Source organism: Erythrolamprus reginae, chromosome 4, assembly GCF_031021105.1.
Source record: "Erythrolamprus reginae isolate rEryReg1 chromosome 4, rEryReg1.hap1, whole genome shotgun sequence".
NCBI lineage: Eukaryota > Metazoa > Chordata > Lepidosauria > Squamata > Dipsadidae > Erythrolamprus > Erythrolamprus reginae.
Window position 1 is genome coordinate 65,256,723 of NC_091953.1, and position 22,880 is coordinate 65,279,602.

Sequence of the window (22,880 nt, forward strand, 5' to 3'; positions counted from 1 at the left end):
AATACTTCGCGGTGTTTCCCAGTATACCACGGTTTTTCCCACCCGATGACGTCATATGTCATCGCCAAACTTTCGTCTGCCTTTAATAATTTTTTTAAAAATAAACTTTAATAAATAAACATGGTGACTAATAATCTGAATGGTTGCTAAGGGAATGGGAAATTGCAATTTAGGGGTTTAAAGTGTTAAGGGAAGGCTTGTGATACTGTTCATAGCCAAAAATAGTGTATTTACTTCCGCATCTCTACTTTGCGGAAATTCAACTTTCGCGGGCGGTCTCAGAACACATCCCTGCGAAAAGCGAGGGAACACTGTATATCCTAATTGAATACTGAACTGAACAAATGGCCTCTGATGAATCAATTCTGAAGCTGGATTTGGATTAGCCCAATATTCTGTATCTTCCATAAGCAACAACATAGTTCTTTTATAAGCTCAGATCCCAAACCAGACATATAAAGTACTGTTTTTGTTCTGAAAAACCAAGAACAGAGTAACAAAGCTGGAGTCCAACCCCCTGCTCAGGCAGGAAGCCCTATATCATTTCAGGCAATGGTTGTCCAATCTTTTCTTAAAAACTTCCAATGTGGAAGTTTTCATAATTTCTGGAGGCAATTTGTCCCACTGATTAATTGTTCTATCAGAAAATTTATCCTTAGTTCTAAGTTGTTTCTCTCCTTGATTAGTTTCCATCCATTGTTTCTTGTCCTGCCTTCTGGTGTTTTGGAAAATAAGTTGACTCACTCTTCTTTCTGGCAGCTGCTCAAATATTGGATCACAGCTATCATGTCACCCTAGACCTTCTTTTCATTAAACTAGACATGCCCAATTCCAGCAACCGTCCTTTATATGTTTTAGCCTTCAGTTCCCTAATAACTCTTGATGCTCTTCTCTGCACACTTTCTAGAGTCTCAATATCTTTTTTACATTGCGGTAACCAAAACTGGACCCAGTATTCCAGAAGTTTTCCTTCTAACCAACAGCTCCTCGTGCAATGTCTTAAATTGTTCTTATAGAATTTAAGGTTTTAAGCCTCACTAGCAGTACATAGACTGGAGAAGCAGGTGATTGAAAGTCAGTTTCCAACTGCTGCATTTAAAGCACGGTAATATAAATAGCCTCATTGTTAAAAAATAACAGAAAGTCACAAAGTCTACTAATTCCTGACTGATTTGGTAAACTAAGGGCCCTCATTGACAATACTGATGGTGAGAATGCACATGTTTATGTTTACAATTCCAAGTAACCATGACTATAACAAATACTCACAGAGTTCACATTTGAGGCCACAGAGCTTTCCGATTTTGTTGATACGCACCATGGGAGTATCGCCAATGTTTTTCAGGATATCCGGCATAATTTTTGGAGTCTTAGTTCTACGCCAGAAAAAAAAGAGATAACATTATTATTAGGAAACAATCCTAAAGTTCAATATCCCCAACTAACATCAGAATGGATCAAACCCAATGGCCAGCTTAAAATAAAAGCCAACTTCCAAACAGGCTTTTCTTTCACCCGTCTACTGACCAAACGACCACTTACAATGTAGCATGGTGATGGGGCGATTCAGAAGGAGACTTTCCAAGCTCCCAGGTACACTTGCTGACGGCATCAGGCCGGATCCACTTCCTCTCCTTTTCCGTTGAATTACAAGATTCCTTCTCCAGGGTTCCATTGGGTATGTAGTCAACTGAAACATGAGTGCAAGTCACTGTATCCATTTCAGTTTCTGCAGGGATTGATGGCATTGTGCCTGCACCAGAGAGGGAAACAAAGCGATCCATTGTATTACGATACAGGACTAACAATCATTATGACTAAAACACATAAACATGGACAACCCCAAATTTAATTTAAAAAAAACATGGCAACAAATTATAATTTTGTTTTGCCTGTGAGTATCCAATGGTTTGGCCTTTGGAAATCTCAATAAAATAACTAGACCAAACTATTTTGAATCAGGCAGATTATATCCATGTACAACATATTTAAAAATAGCTTTGCTACTGTCTCATTATTTCCAAGATGCTGAGCTATATAGATAATGTTTCAGGTAATTCTATATCAGACAAATTTAAGAAAGCAATATTCCTCAGACTGCTGCACTCTGAACCTGCTTGATTTCACATTCCATATTCCTGTAACCGGTGGGGTACAACTTGATTCAGAATCCATGTAGGTTCCAAAATAAAAGCAAGGATATAGATATTGTGTTACTGTGATAACATCTGGGAGGGAAAGACATAAAATTGTTGATGTTTCAGATATGAGGAAAAAATAATACATAAATAAGATTTACAGGCACACAAAACATTTAAACATATCTATTTCTCACTCATTATATTTCACTTGATAACAAAAAGAGCAGGTATGTCAGAACTTTATTAGAAATTACAATTAAAATGATGCAAACTAAAAATAGAATACAGTGATCCCTCTATTATCGCGAGGGTTCCGTTCCAAGACCCCTCGCGATAATCGATTTTTCGCGATGTAGGGTTGCGGAAAAACACCATCTGCGCATGCGTGCCCTTTTTTTCTATGGCCACGCATGCGTAGATGGTGGAGTTTGCGTTCCCCGCCGCCCACGCAAAGGGGAAACCCGATTCGGCTCCTCGCTGCTGCTGCGCTACCGAGCAGATCAGCTGCTGGGCGGCCGAAGGAACCTTCCCTGGGTCTTCCCCCTCTTGCTGGCGGGCGGGCGGCGGGCATCAGCGAGGAGCCGGGGTTTCCCCTTTGCGTGGGCGGCCGGGAAGACCCAGGGAAGGTTCCTTCGGCCGCCCAGCAGCTGATCTGCTCGGTAGCGCAGCAGCAGCGAGGAGCCGAATCGGGTTTCCCCTTTGCATGTGTTTCCCCCCATATCCCAACTATTATCTACAAGTAGTCCTTGACTTACAACCATAGCTGGGACTGGAATTTGCATTGTTAAACAAGAGGATCAGGCCCAGTTTTACATTATTTTTTGCCACAGTTGTTAAGCAAACCACTGTTCATTAAGTGAATCCAGATTCATCATTGCTTGATGAAAGAAAACTGAAAAAAATCACAAATGGTGATTGTGTGACTTTGGGAGGTTACAACCATCCAAAATACATGCCATTTACTAAGCTCCTGAATTTTGATCATGTGGCTGTGGAGATATTGTGATAGTGATAAGTACGAGCAGGGTTGTAAGTCACTTTTCTCAGCGCTGTTGCAACTTCGATCCCTAAAGATTACCTGTTTGAAGAAATCCTTGAAGCCTCATTGTTCATTCCTAATCAACAAAAGCCCTTCAAAGGGTTATCAGAAATAACATCATATCTACTCTTAACCTTTAAAAATACAAACCAATTTTTCATTTCTTTCTTTTATTTTTAATGGAAGTAAATCTTTTAAACCTTATTTTTAGTCTCTTTAAATAATGTTTGGTTGATTTTTATGTTTATTGATCTCTTCCCATACAACTCCTCAAGGCTTTGACAAGTCTCATTTGTAAATCCAATACAGAAAAGTTAACCAGGTCACTCTTTTAGTTTGCTACTTGTACATCCTTTTTAATTATTAAAACCTCAGCCAGTTTCCTTTCTATGTCCAGCGTAGCATCTTTTCCCATTCTTGTAACCTGTCACTTTCAAATCTACTTTCAGATCAGTCTCACTCTTATCCAGTAAAACTTCAAAAGGCTGGACAAATAATTTAAACAGCCAAAGTTTAGTAGAAACAATAATATCAGAAATGAGATTAATTTTAAAATCCCTTCGATGCACAAACAGGATTTGTTAAAAGTTTCAGAAGGATAAAAGTGACATTACTTTGATTCAAAAAAGACAAGGTGGGAAGTCTGTTGCAGAGCAATATTTTGATCCACAGCTAAACAGTAGAAAGATCTATGAAGGATACTGTAGATTGCTGAGGGCTATGCTAGTAACACTCTTCTTCCCTCTGTTCACTTTATACTTGATGCAGGTGCTCCAGGCTATTATCAAATTTAAGAGGAACAGTTTAAATCTGGCCATTGGGCATCCCAAAAACGACATTTAGGGGAAAAAAATACACAGCAGCAAGTTTTTCATACAGAAATGCATCTGCTGGTTAAACACATACTATTTATTCATGCTTTAAAAAAAACCACGATTTATTTGGATACCTTATAGGGAGATAGTGGTGAAGAAAAACGCAACTAGGGAAATACAATCCAGCATCAAAGATCCCACCCTCCTTGTGTGAGTACATTATTTTTTTCTAACCCTGCTTTGTTAGCTCTCCATGGAAAAATCTGGCTCCAAAGCCTTTTTATCTGGTCCAATCTCTTTCAAGCCTGCGCCTCCCACCCCAGCAGAGTGCTTGCCAGTGTCTGTTGGCTATAATCCCAGAAGGCTGGTAAATAATCTCTATTTCTTCCTACCACCCACCTCATACAATAGCAGTCCTAGTTTTATAATATATCAGACAGGTGGGGCAGGGTGAAAAAGAGGAATCTGAACTTTCGGAAGTCATCAATTTATTTCCTCTGCTATTGGCAAGAGGCTTCCCTGTATTTGTGGAATTATCTATTTCTTGGGCTAAATGTAAACATCGATGCAGGTTTTAGGATTTTTGTGAGTGCTGTAAGCATTTTGTCAGTTACGTCTGCTTGGTAATTCCATTCTTACTTTTATACATCTAGATCAGTGATGGTGAACTGTTTTGGCACCCAGTGCCCAAACCAGAATGTGCATGCATATGTGTGCATATGTATGTGCCAGAGCACTGGAAACCCAAAGACCAGCTGGCCAGGGCATGCATGCCTGTTTTTTGGCTTATTTGGGACATTTTGGGAGTGTTTTCAGGCTATTTTGGAGTTTGTTTTGGGGTCATTTTAGGCTGTTTTTAGCCCCTGAATGGCTCCAAAATGATGGGAAATGGCCTGGAAAACAGCCCAGAAAATAGCCTAAAAATGGACCCCAAAAGGCTGGAAAATTGCCTGTTTTTTGGCAGTGTTCAGGCAGTTTTTCCACTGCAGTGAAGACCAGCTGGTGACAGCAGTGCCCACAGAGAGGGTTCAGTGTGCCACCTCTGGCACGCATGCCATAGGTTTGCAATCACTGATCTAGGTAAATGCAAGTACTAAAACAGTAGCTGATGTATATTTATGACAAAGTAGATGCTATTTAGAATTATACAGCTTTTGATCACCCACAAACTCGCTTTCAGGAACTGTAACTCCAATATATCCGAAGAGGGTCATGTTGAGAGGTGTGAGCTGCAGCACCATGATAGACATATGGCTTTTCCTTTGAAGTCTTTAGATGAATGCCAACCAGAATCCAAGGCAATTAAGATAGAAAATGTACTACAATCCTTTTGGGGGAAGGGTGGTCAGGTAGCAAAATGATCTTGTCATACTTTCACTGTTTGAAATAAGAATCCTCCGAGAGGGGTGGCATATAAATCCAATCAATCAATCAATCAATCAATCAATCAATCAACCTGACTGCTATATTGGATAGATAAGAACAAAGGGATTATATCAAATCCTCTTTGATTAACATATCAGCCAAACAAAATCGAGTGAAGATGCTGAAACTAACCAGTTCAGCTTGTAAAGCAGCGGTGGACTTATAACCACTTGCACCATTATACTATTCGGAACCAAATAGAGTTTCAGGTGGTTTTGAAGGACAGCCCCATGTATATCATATTGTACTAGTCCATGCAGAAGGTATACAGGACATGAGTATCTATGAACAAGGCCACCCAATTTAGGAACTAGCAGAGTGGTGCATAACATGAATTTGTGCAAAAGGTCTCCTGGTCATGGATATCATTTGCTCTTTCTGTAGGACCTGAGAGTTTAAGAGGACCACCAAATCTGTCTAAGGGAATAGAAGCCCATCCAGTATCAGCGAATCAAAAAGCCCACAACCACTTAATCTTGCTCAGATTGAACCAAAGTCTATGTCAAGGTTCCAGGTAACATCAAAGTTCCAATTTATTTCCAGAGTTTCCCACTCATTGAAAGTTCACATCCCTTGTTCCCCACCCACCAAACTTGTCACGTTGCCCACTCAGATTCCTTCCTCCGCTTCATAGGATGTGGGCATAGGATGTCCTTGAACCACTCAAAAGAATGCTTTGTGGCTGCATCTGTTCCTCATGAAAATCACCCCTGCTAAGTTCCCATCAACACCAGGCCTTTTAACAGTTTACTAACAGTTACTATATCTAGACAAATGGTCTTGTTTAATGACCACTCGTTCAGCGGCTACAGAGAGCTAGGATGGATATAGTACAATCCCAGTTTTGAGAATCTTGCAAGAGAAGCAAGTCGTAACTTGTCTTTTACAAGGAAATTTCAACAGAATGCTCAGAAAAATAATCTCATTGAAAATCATGATAGGAGACGGCAGAGAGAGGAAGCAATTAAACACAAAATTCTTGAGTTCTTTTGTGATACATTAAATATCATGATGCATTGCTTCAGTTCTCAAGCATCGTCATGTACATAATCAGTCAGGGACCAATTGAAAAAGGAGTTATCTATGTTTATGTTCCACTACTACACACTAACCTTGATGACCTTAAACATTGAATAACAACAGTGATCAACTTAGTGGATTGTGCTATGCTGATATGCGCCTGGGAGGAATTCTCTTATCGCATTGATGTTGCCCTTGCTGCAGGTGGTGGCCACACTGAAAACTTGTAAGATAGGAAATAAAAGTTGATTGTGAGTAAAATACTTGTGACTTGGCTGGAGTTTTGTATTACTTTACCCTAATAAAATATTGCGTCATGAAATTGATTCATTCTTTTTGAATAACCCTGTATATTCAAGGTTAAATAAATATTTGTATTTGTATTTTATATTAAGTAAAGGCAGGGCCTGATGACTTAATGAGCCATTTCAGTTCCATGATGTTGACCAACTTCTGAACAGATGTTGAGCTTTTGAACAAGCTTTTGTTGCTCTTCTTCAAATGCTAGCTGTAAACACAGATACTATACGTTATAAAGCAGGTTAATTTATTAAATACTGTTCATTGATTAAACCAAAGAAATCTAGCTATTCCTTTTTGTTCATCTGTGTTTACCATTCCTACAATAATACTGGCGCCATTTCCAGGTATTTTGTAATACAGCATAGAGGAAATAATTTCTATTGTATTTACTTAAAGATAAACTCTGTGTTGAAATGATCTCATCCTAAATACATTTTTTAATTTTGACAGAAAATCTTCGCAATACTCAACTTCTATAACTTGTCAAACCGGGTTGCCAATCTCAGTTGAAACAAATCTTGGGCAAAACAAAGTAGTTAAATAAAATTATAAAACTGACTAAAGTTAATTAGTAAAATAGCTCACTTATATAATTAACTGATTACTATGTTAAAACTGGAGAAGGGAGGGAGGAAGAAAAGAAAATGAGCTAGGGGAGCAGGGGTATACACTAGGAAAGGAAGAAAAGAAAAATTGAAAAATAAAACAGGGTGGACATGATGCAAGAAGGCTAAACAAAGAAGTTTAAAAAGTTCTGCTTTTCTATAACAAAATGGGTGAGTATCCAGAGTCAGACTTTTCTGAAGGTTGGAAGTGTGAAATTATTTGTACCTTTCACATATTAACCATAGAAACATAGAAACATAGAAGTCTGACGGCAGAAAAAGACCCCATGGTCCATCTAGTCTGCCCTTATACTATTTTCTGTATTTTATCTTAGGATGGATATATGTTTATCCCAGGCATGTTTAAATTCAGTTACTGTGGATTTATCTACCACGTCTGCTGGAAGTTTGTTCCAAGGATCTACTACTCTTTCAGTAAAATAATATTTTCTCATGTTGCTTTTGATCTTTCCCCCAACTAACCTCAGATTGTGTCCCCTTGTTCTTGTGTTCACTTTCCTATTAAAAACACTTCCCTCCTGGACCTTATTTAACCCTTTAATATATTTAAATGTTTCAATCATGTCCCCCCTTTTCCTTCTGTCCTCCAGACTATACAGATTGAGTTCATTAAGTCTTTCCTGATACGTTTTATACTTAAGACCTTCCACCATTCTTGTAGCCCGTCTTTGGACCCGTTCAATTTTGTCAATATCTTTTTGTAGGTGAGGTCTCCAGAACTGAACACAGTATTCCAAATGTGGTCTCACCAGCATTCTATATAGCGGTATCATAATCTCCCTCTTCCTGCTTGTTATACCTCTAGCTATGCAGCCAAGCATCCTACTTGCTTTCCCTACTGCCTGACTGCACTTCAGTCTACAGTTCTACAGTTCAGTCTACAGTTAATTATTTAGGTGAATTGCCTTTCTACTGCAGATTAATAAATGTACTGAGTAATTCAGTGTACAATTGACAGTGTTGTGTTCAAAATCTACTGTATGTAACAATCATTGTTATATACAATGTTTTCCCATATCGTTTGGTGACTGGTCAGTTTAGTTAAGGATGTAAGAGTTTTTGGCTGTGGTATGATCAAAATAAGCTTATCTGTTGCTATTAAGAAATAAGCTTATCTGTTGCTATTAAGAAATATATTTATTTATTTATTTATTTTTTATTTTGTCCAATACACAATAATACACAATGAAGGTTGTAGAGGATACGCACGAGTAAAATATATCGAAGAAAGAATAGAAGAGAAAATATAGGAATAAAATATATCAATGAGAGAATAGAAGAAAAGATACAGGGATAGAAGAGAAGATATAGGAGAGACAGTAGAACAGGGGACAGAGGGCACTCTAGTGTTTTACATCATCTGCGAAGAGAACACACTTGCTTGTGATGTGATCGCAAAGGTCATTGATGTAGAGGATGAAGAGCGTTGGTCCCAGTACCCTACCTTGGGGGACACCGCTTTTAACAGGGACTGTACTTCATCCAGTGATGGGCTGCAGGCAGAACAAACAGGTATGCAGTACCGGTAGGAAAACTAGGCTTACACTCGAGTATAAGCTAAGCAAAAGTTTGCTACCAGAAGTACAACAGAAAAGTAAGTAAATGATACCCAGACAACTAATTTTATGCAAGAAATCCATTGTTTTAAAAGCAAGGATGTACATTATTATTATTATTATTATTATTATTATTATTATTATTATTATTATTATTATTATTTATTGGATTTGTATGCCGCCCCTCTCCGCAGACTCGGGGCGGCTAACAACAATGATAAAAAACAACATGTAACAATCTAATTTAATAAAACAACTAAAAACCCTTATTATAAAAACCAAACATACACACAAACATACCATACATAACTTGTAATGGACTAGGGGAAGGAATATCCTAACTCCCCCATGCCTGGCGACAAAGGTGGGTCTTGAGTAATTTGCGAAAGACAAGGAGGGTGGGGGCCGTTCTAATCTCTGGGGGGAGTTGATTCCAGAGGGCTGGGGCCGCCACAGAGAAGGCTCTTCCCCTGGGGCCCGCCAAATGACATTGTTTGGTCGACGGGACCCGGAGAAGGTCAACTCTGTGGGACCTTATCGGCCGCTGGGATTCGTGCGGTAGAAGGCGGTTCCAGATGTATTCTGGCCCAATGCCATGTAGGGCTTTAAAGGTCATTACCAACAGTTTGAATTGTGACCGGAAACCGATCGGCAGCCAGTGCACTACCGCGGAGTGTTGCAGAAACGTGGGCGAATCTAGGAAGCCCCACGATGGCTCTCACGGCCACATTCTGCACGATCTGAAGTTTGCTACCGGTACTGCGTACCTGTTTGTTCCACAGACAGCCCATCACTGGATGAAGTACACAGAAAAGTAAGTAAATAATACCCAGACAGCTACTTTTTATTGAAGAAATCCATTGTACTAAAAACAAGGATGTAATTTGCAACTTGCAGCCTGGTCTATATATAAAGCAAACATAATTGCACACAGCCAGGTGGGGGGCTTTTCTGAGCAAAATAAACAAATAAACATTAACTTTTTTCATTTCATTTTTTATTTGTTTATGATCAGGAATGTTCAAATTAGTAAACCAATGTAAAATGTTTTCCAAAAAAACAAATTTAAGTAGTTAAAATCAACCTTTTTTTAGTCCTGGTCAAATAGACCCGGGAACAGTACAAGTGTGTGAACAGAACAGCAGGGTTAATGAAGGATAGGTTCCAATGGAGTTTTCTCATTTGCACTATCTAGTGGGGTTGACACTTGTCAGCCATACTCTCTTCCTAATGGAAAGTTTTTCATACATCAAGATCAGAAGGATGTGTGGTGGTGAGCTAATATGGAGTATAGAATAGACTCTTCCAATCCGAGATGAAGAGACTGCCCAAAGGCTTTCAGGATAATTGGTTGCATAGTGGGCAAGGGGCAGTAAACTACATGCAGTGTCAATTTGAATGGTGTCATCAGATCACTGGTTTTGCATATTTTTCTGAATAAGTTAATTATAGTGGGCTGTTGGCTTATGATGTAGGATGGAAGGTGGTAGTAGGGCAAAATAGTACTGGATTATTGTATGTCAACTAGGGTTACTTTCCATGAAATGGGGAGCCACATACATTTAATTAACAAAAAATAAAGAGTAGATCTCAGTGATTTAAGATTAAGTAAAATATATTATGGGAACAGAGGTAGGCCATTCAAAGGGAAGGGAATTGTCAATCTGCTCCAGTTGTTTCAATCTTAGGTCTTAGGGAAGGGAAAGTATGATAGCATCAAGCAGGTCTTTGGGCCAACACAGAAGAAATCTGCCTCTTTGAGATTATCCAGGACCGAACATAGCAGATGGCATGCTGGGTGCAGCACTACTCTGAGTTATATTCCAGAGAAAATGTGATAACTGACAAGGCTTTGAATGGCATTGAGTGCCTGCCTGTCTTGGAGAAGCTTGACAGTGAACCAACCTTAGAAGAACTAAGGGACTAGTTCTAACTCTGGACTCCCTTGCCTCCAGCAAGGCACCTGGGAAAGATAACATCCCTGCCGAAGTTTTGAAGTGCTGCAAAGAGATCATTCCTATGGAAATGAATAAAATCTTCTGACTGTTGGAGGGAAGGCAGAGTACCACAGTACATGAAGGATGCAAATATTATCACATTGTATAACAAAGGTGTCAGCGGCGACTCTAACAAGTTCGCGGAGAGGGGCGGCATACAAATCTAAATAATAAATAAATAAATTGTAGCATGTCTCTTCTTAGTGTGGTAAGGCAGCTGCTTCCCCGTGTCGTATTGAAGAGGCTCTTGATGCTTGCAGACAGAGTCTATCCAGAATCACAATGTGAATTCTGAGCCAACAGGTCCACTACAGATATGGTATTTTCTCTTTGACAGCTTCAGGAGAAGTGCAGGGAACAAAGACAGACACTTTTTATAGCATTTATAGATCTTACAAAAGCTTTTGACTTGATTAGGAGAGATGGCGTTTATAAAATCCTCCCCAAGATCAGCTGTCCACCCCAGCTCCTCCACATCATCAGGTCCTTTCATAACAAATGAAGGGCACAATAATTTTTGATGGCTTAACATCAGATTCCTTTGACATTAGAAATGGAGTGAAACAGGGCTGCATCCTTGCATCAACTCTATTCGGGATCTTTTTTGCTGTCATGCTGAAGCATGTTTTTTGAACTTTAACAGAGGGACTAGATCAGATGGAAAACTCTTTAGTCTATCTAGATTGAGAGAGAAGTCTAAAGTCCAGCTGAAATGCTTATGGGATTTCCTCTTCGCTGATCATACTGCTGTTACTGCTCATTCTGCTGAAGACCTTCAACCACTCACAGGCCTGCCAAGATTTTGAATTAACAATCAGCCTGAAAAAACGGAAGTTGTGAGTCAAGATGTGGATTCACCTCCCCATATTACAATCTTTGCAGAAGAATTGGAGGTCATCCATGATTTTGTGTACCTTGGCTCAACCATCGTTGACACACTCTCTAGAACTGAGCTGAATAAACATATTGGTAAAGCAGCCACCACATTCTTTAGGCTCACAAAGGGAATATGGCCTAATAAGAAGCTGACAGAACATTAAAAGATCCAGGTTTATAGAGCCTATGTCCTGAGCACACTCTTGTATTGCAGCGAGTCTTTCCTTTTACACAGGAGAGAAAGTTGAAAATCTTCCATATACGCTGTCTCCAAAGTATCCTTGGCACCACCTGGCATTCCAGCACATTCCAAATAGCACAGTCTTGGAATGTGCTGGAATTTCTAGCGTGCACTAGAAATTTCTAGCGTGCACTACACTATTGAAACAGCGACATCTTTGGTGGCTTGGGCATGTTGTGAGAATGGATGATGGTTGGATTCCGAAAGATCTCCTGTATGGTTAATTGATGCAGGGAAAGCATCCCAGAGGGAGACCACAGCTGCGATATAAGGATATCTGTAAGAGGGATTTTTAAAGGCTTTGGAAATGGACATTAACAGCTGAAAAACCTTGACCTCTGATCGTTCAGTTTGGAGGCTAAAGGCACAGCATGGCCTTCTCCATTTCGAGGAGACACTTGTTCGGCAGACTGAGGCAAAGAGGCAGTCCCAGAGCCAGCAAAATCCAGGGGCCAAACAGGGGACTGAATGGATCTGCCCTCAGTGTTGAAGGGATTGCCACTCTTGGATTGGCCTTTTCAGCCACACTAGATGGGTCTTCGGGTCCTGTCGACTAAACAATGTTGTCTGGCAGGACCCAGGGGAAGAGCCTTCTCTGTGGTGGCTCCGACCCTCTGGAACCAGCTCCCCCCTGAGATTAGGGTTGCCCCCACCCTCCTTGCCTTTCGTAAACTCCTTAAAACCCACCTCTGTCATCAGGCATGGGGGAACTGAAACATCTCTCCCTTGCCCATGTTGTTTTGGTGTTTGATTGATTGTGTGCTTGTTTTTTATATATATTGGGGTTGTTTTAAGAATTTCTTAACTTAAAATTGTAATTGGCTTGGTGGGTATTGGATGTGTCACTATGTACTGTTTTTACCATTGTTGTGAGCCGCCCCGAGTCTGCGGAGAGGGGCGGCATATAAATCTAATCTAATCTAATCTAATCTAATCTAATCTAATCTATGGTATTATACCATAGTCTTTCAAGACTGAAGGTAGCCAATGATGATATTCTTCAAAACTAGGGTTCATAAGTTTACAGCATTCTAAAAATCTAATCAATCAATTAATCCTTCATCTCATGGTATATAGCTTCCTTCTATGTACTATGTATTTTGTATGTCCAGGATGTATGCATTTCATATTTTTAAAGGGTAAATAAAGTTTATAATTTAACTGAAAAGCAAATTAACATTTAATTTGAAAGGGGAAGGGAGTGGGCTAGGAATTCTTGAAATTGTGATCTGTGGGGTGTGGGGTTGGGAGATGGAATAGCTCAGAAATTTTCAGAAAGTATTTCCAGTAATAAAATATGTACTTGTTAACAAGTACATGTCCACATGCTTCGCCCCCCTCCTTACCTACAGTGACAGTCACAGCAGACAATTCCATCCACAGAACAGCTGCCTTGTGGCTACCACTCCAGCCAGCACCTCCAGCAAGCGTGGCTGCTTTTGCCATCGATTGTGGCCACGAAAGCAGCAGAAGGCCAAGCGGTGCAGCCCATGCGCCGCATTTCTGAAGGGTACTATAACAGCAGCTATTCACAATTTTTTTACCGTTATTTGGTTCCAACCCAAGTGGCCCAGTACGCACCACTTGCCCTCCTACTGCTTTTGCTTTAGGCCACGTCCTGAGTGGCACCCGCTAATCACTGCTCATGAATGATGAGATGGTCTGCTATGATCCTTCAGGAAGCTGACACGAGGGACTTCTTGCCCCTCCCTGCCTCATACTGGCAGGGGGTAAATAAGCTCCCCCCCCGATAATAAGGCCAAGGGCATTTTGGGGGGAGGGGTGTTAAAAATATAAGGCCATCTTATTTTGGGGAAAACGTGGTAGCATCCACAGGCCGATGGAGGCAAAAATAGATATAGCAAGAATACGATTATTCAATTCTGTTAATAACCAGAAATCATTGCTCTGTGCACATAAAGTAAATCAGGGGTCTCCAACCTTGACAACTTTAAGATTTGTGGACAACAAGCTTTGCTGGCTGAGGGATTCTGGGAGTTGAAATCCACAAGTCTTGAAGTTGTCATGGTTGAAAATCTGTTGTAAAAACTTCATGTTTCTTTTTCATATTTTTCTAATTCAGTGTCTGATTACCAATTAATAAATAAGGTACACACTCACCAAAAACAACAACGCTTAAAATACTTAGTGGGTAAACAAGTCTACTGTGTGCAAGGAGAAATTCTTATCTGATAGAAGATGGAACTGACTTGTCTAGCAGGCAAAACAGGTAGGAATTAGTGATTTCTGGAGAGGACAAGAGCAACTGAAGTCAGGTGCCAAAAAAGATTTTGGGTACCTGACTCAATTATCTGATGCCATAACAGAAGGCAGAAAAACTGTTATCTGTCCATATTCTATTACATTATTGTGATAAATTAAATAATTGCATCATTGTAATATTATATTTTTTCCATTTCATATCACTCTTTCTAAACACATCAGGCAGTTTTATATTTTAAGTTTAAGCTATAAAAATACAATAATGCTAAAAAAGATTAAACTCATTGAAATCATTATTAAACCATGAAAAACCACTAAATTAGTGCTTATCCAATTTGACAACATTAAGATATGGGGTTTTCTAGAATTTTCCAATCGGCATTTCAATATATTGAACATCCATGCAATTTAAAGTTTCTATGTTTGAAAAATATTGTACTTGATGTTATTAAGAATTAGACTGAATGAAAAAAAATTTTTATAGTTCTCCTGAAGACCACCTAAAAAGGATCTATCCATTTTCATATGTAAATAAATATTCCTCAACAGGAGTAAGGCAGCTTGATTCCAAGTCTCCATCAAACAGGTTGATGGCACCTGAATACGTACAGCTGTAATGAGTGCCGAGAGAGGCATTTTCTGAAAGGCTCGAAATAAAAATTAGTTATGTTTGTATAGAAAACTACAGGTAGTCAATACGATTGTTTAAGGGCAAATACAACCTGAATACTAGCTGAAGTTTCTAAACTGCACTCATAGACAGCCCTAATACAAGCTACATTACAGTAATGCAGTCTGGATGATCCCAGTTGATGCATCAGCGTTCTGAGGTCACTTTGTTCAAAGAAAGAGCAACACCTTCAAAGACAGCAGGTTAGACACTCTAGTCCCATGATGGTGAACCTATGGTATGGGTGCCGCAAGTGGCACATGGAGACATATTTGCGGGCACTCAAGCCATTGCCCTAGCTCAGCTCCAGCGCACATGTGCTTGCTGGCCAAATTTTCAGTTGGCTCCACTCACGCCACCCCTCCTCTCCCAGGAGTTTTCATGCGGTCTATTTTGTATGCCAGGTAAGTACAGGGCCTGCGTGGAGGCTCTGGGAGGGCGTTTTTGGCCTCCAGGGGGCAGGAGAGGCCATTTTCACCCTCCCCAGGCTCTAAGAAAGTCTCTGAAACCTGGGGAGGGTGAAAAATGAGCCTACCAGGCCCACCAGAAATGGGTCCACTTCCAGCCTCCGGAAGCTTCAGAAAGGCCTTCTAAAATGGGGTGTGTGGGGAGGGTCATGCACACATGCATGGAAGTGTGCACGGAGGGCAGGGCAGCATGTCAGGTGGTCATGTGCGCATTCACGGGGGGGCACATGGGAGGGGCATTGAAGTATGAATGTGAGCATGCACATGTGTGTGCACGCTTTTGGCACTCGAAGGGTTCACCATCACTGCTCTAGTCCATTCCTCAGTGTGAGGCATAGGTTGTGAGAAATGAAAAAAACAAACAGAATGTACGTCAAGTAACTTATTAGTCATAATCAAGATATGACATACTTAATATTATATAAACACGTATTAAGGCACACCTATTAAGATTTAACATATATTTCCAAATAAACCCAATATTTCACCAAGTATTCTGCTCACTAGACAAAAGAAACTTTGTCAAAGTTCCCAACAATACTTAAATTCTCCTCAGATTTAACATAAATTAGGCACTTTCCCCAGAAAAATCCAGAATAATATCTGAGATAATATACTCTCAAGGAAAAGAATGGTGAAAACCAAAATGTTGCCATTAGTTATGCAGATAGTCTTGAAAAAATAAATTGGGGGGAATTGCAGAAAGAATAAATGACACAAAACAAACTGCAGAGTCTGCAGTGATGAAAAATATAAAAATACATAATGCTTCTCTGTATTTTTAATGCTACAAGGTTATTTTGCAAATGCAAATGAATTGTCCTACATTTCAATGTATGCTCACATGAACATGAAATTTATTAGTATTTTCAATGTAAAGGGGTTTTTTTTCTTCACAGCTCCCCAAGATGTATTCATTACTCTTAGAGTAGTGTCATCAAATGACAACCATCTTGGCTTCTCAGACACAGATAAACTTCAGAGAGATAGATTTCAAAATAAAGAATTCATTTCCACTTCCCACATTCACTGAATGTGAATCCAGACCACAGTACTATAACTGGCATGTTGTTATATATTTGCATTTTTACATTTCTTACTGCCGTGAATTCTGCTCATTTAAACATTTCAGTAATAGTTCAATAGATTTCTAGAGTAGAAATATCACTTTTAAGGTCAAGAATGGCATGCTTACACAACATGTTTTGCAACAAACATACTGATTTAATAAAGAAAGGCAAACATCACAAATGGTGAGATATTAACAAATGGGCTGAAAGAAAGTGAATAATCTATCATCAGTGACTATGTTTTTGTGGTTGTGATGGATTCACAATATGAGATTCTCTGGTCCTAATCCACCATTCTAGCTAGGCATATTTGGGGGAGGCAATTTTTTATGTGTAGATGAGAGAAAACAGGAAGATGAAATGGAGTATGTACAATGATCATCAGTATTTGATGGTTATGTTTGGAGAATGGAAGTCACTAGGGTTTCCTCCAAAAAGATTAGTAAGAGATCAGAACTAGAAGTTACTTTTATAACATATTAGGTGTGTCTTTGGCATACTTTCATTCATCCTAAAATTAAAACTACTAAGTTGCTTTAACTGTAAAAAGGTTTAAAAGAGATAGTTGGAGGCGGTGATTAAGCTACTGGGCTAGAAACCAGAAGACTAAGTTCTAGTCTTCCCTTAGATATGAAAGCCAACAGGGAGATTTTGGGCCAATTCTTAGTTTTCCTCAGCCCAATCCACCTTACAGGTTTTGTTGTTATGGAAAAAATATGAGATAAGAGTATTTAGTATGCATGCTTCCTTAAACTACTAAAAAGGCAAGATAAATACATGCAAACAGGGTCATAAGCTTAATACGGACAGATCATGCAACACCATTATATTGCTAGCTACGTATCAAAGATCAGAAAATGAATTTCATTGACATCTATGATTTTAATCAACAAATAAAAATAAATAAGTGGTAAAGAATGGTATGGATAATACTACACTCACTAAAGATTCCCAATTATTGAAACCAATTGTATACAACATTATACAGCAGAGCTGAAGGGATTGAATACTGTAGCCTAGAGGATAATTCTCTGCCTTACAAGGCAAAGATTGCAGGTTCAAGTCCCAGTGGGTATGGCTAGCTGATGAGGCCAAAATAAGGCCGAAATAGATCTATCCTAGTCTCCCTTAATTTGCAAATTCAGCAAAAAAAACATGTGACATTATAACATTTTATATACAAATAGATGGACTATGCATAATTATGTTCTCTTTATAACTTGAAAGAATTGTATTATACTAGCTTCTACACTTTACTATTCCTTGACAGAGCGAGAGAAAACAAAACCACACCATTGGCAGATTAACTGAGAAAGACTGACATTTAGCCTGAAGGCTGGGTATGGCATGCAACCCCTTGCAACACCAAATTGGTAGATGCTATTAGATTGGTAGGTGCTATTAAATCCTTTCATATTAAACATTTTGTAAATTATGTTCCAAAATCTTCTTAATAATTTTAAAACATGTCCCTGCAATCCCATGCAATATCTCTATTACCTGTTCCACTCATGTTGGGATTTGCTCTTTTGGTTCAGAAGGAATCCAAGGAGGGCTCAGTTTTTATTTTGCTTTATAGGAATTTAAAAATTCAAGAAATGTACTCAGCACATATCAAGTATACGCAAGTCTCATTATCTTATACTATATGCTTTGGCTCTACTTGACAAATTCCACCATATTTTGTTTTGGTATTGTTTGAAGATTAAAAATCCCTGAATATGCTCCCAATATTATAAATACTACATATGCGAATTAGTATTAGATTATATAACTCAATGCCATAATTAAATTCTGCATTTGTTTGATAAATTCATATTTTAAAAAGGTCTCACTGTCTTTATAGATATGAGGAGAAACAAGGCCTGTTCCATAAGGAGGCCCTATGACAAAGAAGGCATGATTCAAATCGTAGATACTACAAGATGACCCTGCCTAATAAAGAGAACCTGGAGTGTACTAATATTGTTTGTTCCAGTAGGGTGAGCTAAATCAATTGAGACAGGTAACTGCAATTTAATCTCACGTTTTAAATCTGAATTAAAGCCTCATCAATTGTTAAGCTGTAGGTATGTAGCCCACGCTCAGGAGTGGGTTACTGCCTGGACGGGGTGGAACGCAGTGGGATAGCAAAAATGGAGCTCCACCCCAGAGCACCCAATTTGCACTGAATGATGTTGAAAGAAAATGCAAGGCGTCCTGCATGAGCCACGTCCACAGTGTGGTAGTAAAATTTTTGGTAGCCCTTCACTGCCCACACTACATATAGCTAACTAAGAATTAACTCAAGGAACTCAGAAGTTTGTTCCGAGTAAACATAACTAAGTTGTATCAACCTAAAAAATCTGTTTCACAGCTAGAGGTCCCTCAAACACACCTGGGAAATGCACAAAAAGGGCATTTGAGTTATGCATCATTACACAGCTCTAGCTCTCAATTTACATGCCTGTTTTATTTTCAAAAGGGAAGCAGAAAGTTAGAAGTCGTCAAGAAAAGTAGAACTTCATCTTTCAACATCCTATAGCCTTCACTGCTCATTAAGAATTAATGTTTGGGAAACACTATAGAGGAGAATTAAAACATTTATTGAATGCCGCTGCATTTTCCTCAAGATTCTGCTTCTAGGTCACCTGTCCTACTACAGGCTGATGCAACCACAAGGTGGAGGATAAGAAATCACAAGCATTTCATGAACAAAGAACCCTTCTCCACTTTCCAGCTCTGTAAATTTAGAGCTACAGTTGCCCCATCTCACTCTTTCTCTCCTCCCTCCCCTCATTAGATGAAATAAGCTCCTGAGCTGGTACTTTACTACGAGGTAGGGAAATTCGCCTTCCAGCTGTTAAAATACTCTCTTATTTCTACCAGCCTTAGGCAGCATTGGCAAGAATAGGAATAACCGGCCGAACTAGAGATAGCGATTGTACTTTATTAGCGCCCGGATAAACACAGGAGCCGCGCATCCCAAACTCAATTATGACATACACAAGTGCGTTTCCTTCTAATAGTAATGCACCACTAATACTTACGTGCTTTATTAAAATGAGAAAAGGGATAACAGACTCCACGCGACAGATGGAAAACACTCCCCGGCCAGAAGATATTCGCCGGCCGACGACCAACCGCTAGCTCAGCGTGTAAGAAGAAGCTCTTTCCCAATCCACCTTATTTTTTAGGGAAAGAGTAAGCCGTGATTGGCTGGAAGGAGGGCGTGAGGGGCAATAACCAATGAGAATAACCAATGAGAAGGTACTGCCTCAGTGAAGCAATGTGCGCACATTGCTTCTTCGTTTTGGACAGCGTGTTACGTATAAACTTATGAAAATGGTAGAGTCGCAGCGATTGACGGCGATTGGATTTTCTCTTGGGGGTAGTGTTATACAGTTTTCTCGTCAGGGTGTTAAAACGAGTCAATGTTGAGACAGGGTGAAACTCAGCTTTGTAGTTACTCTGAATTTAAGGCATATTTCCACGCCTTCTCTAAGCCGAGCAACAGATAATGTTTAAATAACTCTACATACGCCTTTCCCCCGTCGATTATGAATACTCATCATTACCCTACGAAAGTTAACGGGGGATATTTTTCTCTTAGATGCCCTGCCCAGAAGTTCCCGATTGAGCTTGAATATTGGAATTCATAATATCTTGCCTCATCTATACACTTTCATCAATGCATCAATTATCGCCAAGGGCTTAGGAGACCGGTATTAGCACCATCTTCTCTTTGATTTAAAGGATATGGTTGATACACTTCTTCACCTGTTTAGATTATTTTTGTGTACTATTGCTAGGCATTTCGAGAACCTTGATACAGTATTTTTAAATATTTGGAGAAATATTATTTGGAAGGCTTTTTAAACTCTTTGTTGAATATTAGATTAAATGTTACATACAAGCATAGGAGAGCTCATCTCTGCTGGATCAAAAAAAAACCATGTAATCAGTTTGGATGTTAAGGCCTTGTGTACCTAATATGAAAATATTATGACTAATAGCCATTGATTTAAAAAGTTTGTCTAATTATTTTTTGGTTTGGTTTGGCTTTTGGTTTGTCTAATTCTCCTTTTAAAGTCATCCAAGCAGTCTCTTTATCTCACCTTGAGGTAGCAAATGCCATCATTTACAGAATTCTACCTATTTGCCCCCCCCCCTTTTGCATAAACAGCAATTTTAGTATATTTTATTAAATCTCCAGTGAGGTAGCCTCAAAGGTTTGATGAGCTAGAGGCAGGGGTCTCCAAACTTGGTCACTTTAAGACTTGTGGACTTCAACTCCCAGAATTCCCCAGCCAACAAAGCTTTTTATTTGTTTATACAACAAAGCTGGCCAGGGAATTCTGGGAGTTGAAGTCCACAAGTCTTAAAGTGACCAAGTTTGGAGACCCCTGATAGAGGCTTGTTTCTTAAAATATCAGGACGTCAGGCCTGCTGTTAACTTTTCAGAATGTTCCTCTATACTAAAAATAAATAAAATCTCCACCATCAGCGAGGAATGCAGGTTGTAGGTTTTGGCTTGTCTTCTTCCAAGCAGAAGAAGACAAGGGTTTATTTTTAAGGAGTCTGGTTCAGCTTCTCCGAAAAGACCGGCTACCCAAGCCTGTAGCTTGCATTTCGAGGGAGAAGGAAGCGGAGCCTTTGCGCAATAGCCAAGAGTGACCTCTGTTTACAATTACGTTTACACCCGCCCGCCCCCCTTCCCCTCCGGAGATTCACTAGTCAATCTGTGCTGACTCATGACGGGTTCCTTAATTTCTTCACAAAAGCCTGACCCGTTCCTTCCTTTGCTGATTCATCCTTGGACGCAGTTCAAACAACCGTTTCTTTAAATGTACGTCGGTAACACCGTACTGTTCCCTTTTCTTTGTCTTCCATTTCACACAATCGCAGAATAGGCAATTTGCTGGAAATTGCCACAGTTATCGATAGTAGTTTGTGATCTACCACCAGATGGCAATGAGACTTCCGATTGCTGCAGCAGATTTTTGCACTCCCAACAAGGTAGCCCAGGTTTTTAAGGGTGTTAGTCATTTTTAGAAGATAATTCTCTAAAATCTAGTAAAGGCGTTAGTTTTGCTTCAACCCAATTTATTTCCCAAAGGTGTTTGGGGGATACAGGAAAACCAAGGATTTTTAATATGCTGCCTTAAGGAAATGTATAAACAAATAAAAAAGCAAGACGTATAAGGCTCTGGACTAGCAGTAAATTCTGTAGGAATCTGCCTTTTTAGCAGCTTATCTTTCATCAGCAACTAACAAAGCTTAGGCTTTGAATATGGATTTTGTTCCATTCATTCCAGAACTAGCTAAAGTGAGATATTGTTGCCAAAAATAGCATTCAAAGTTTTGATGTGTCTCGGAGTTTAAGTTTCTATAATGAAGATAAATTTGTACCACTAAAAATGTTACTAGGAAAAAATACTGTTTTTAATGATGGCCAGAATTGTCAATACTGTACTTGCTACAGTTTTCTGTAATTATTCCTATTATTAACTTTTTGGAACAAATTGTAGGAAAATATTCTGTATAAATAAATGAAAGCATACAAACATGGTATCAAGTGTGGGTGAAACTAGTAACTCTGATTGAGTTTGTAAAAATATGGATAACGAACCTATATTCTAAACCAGTGGTTCGCAACTTAGGGGTCAGGACCCCTTTGAGGGTCGAACAACCGTTTTACAGGGGTTGCCTAAGACCATAGGAAAAGACAAATTTCCCATGGTATTAGAAACTAAAGCTTCTATTCTGGCGCCTTGGAACATATTTTTACAATCAACACTGGCCAATCAGGTGTTTACAGTGTGGGTGTCCCTCTGACCTTCCTGCCTATCAGCTTAAAGCACTGTTGGGAGAATTGGTGCTAGACTTATGGTTGAGAGTCACCACAACATGAAGAACTGTATTAAGGGGTCGCGGCATTAGAAAGGTTGAGAACCACTGTTCTAAACCAAGGTCTCCAACCTTGGCAACTTTAAAGACTTGTGGACTTCAATTATCAGAGTTCCTTTGCTGGCTGAGAAATTCTGAGAGTACAAGTTCACACTTAAAGTCTTAAAGTTGCCAAGTTGGAAACCCCTGTTCTAAACAATGCAAATCATTTTTGTCTCTATAACCAAATTGCAACACAGAACCTCCAGCTATCCTTTTATGAGATAACAAGTTTAGCTTCACTATGGCACTTATGACAAAACAGAGTAACTAAAAATGATTTTATTGGGCTGTTTGGGGAGGCATAGTTGGGAGTAGCAGCTTCTCAGGAATGCTTTTAGAGAATAGGCTTTAAATTTTTAAGTCAAAAATTGGATTTATTGTAAATGCCACATTCACAGAGCACAATTTTCTTAGTAACAAAGAAACATACAGATTAATGCAACTAAGCGTTTTGACTGAGTAAAGAAATGCTCCTTGCAC

The 22,880-nt window shown here is 39.3% G+C and overlaps 1 protein-coding gene across 1 annotated transcript in view; it reads right to left on the minus strand.

Annotated features, from left to right (window-relative positions):
* Positions 1-19,659, minus strand: part of LOC139166658 (cystathionine beta-synthase-like protein) — a 49,547-nt gene extending 29,888 nt beyond the window's left edge. Inside the window, exons 1-3 of the mRNA XM_070750496.1 lie at positions 19,499-19,659; positions 1,543-1,753; positions 1,270-1,376 (exon numbers count right to left, since the gene is read on the minus strand). Coding sequence (XP_070606597.1) covers positions 1,270-1,376; positions 1,543-1,748 — 313 coding nt within the window. The 5' untranslated portion in view covers positions 1,749-1,753; positions 19,499-19,659. The remainder of the gene's footprint in view (positions 1-1,269; positions 1,377-1,542; positions 1,754-19,498) is intronic.
* Between the last annotated feature and the right edge of the window lie 3,221 nt (positions 19,660-22,880).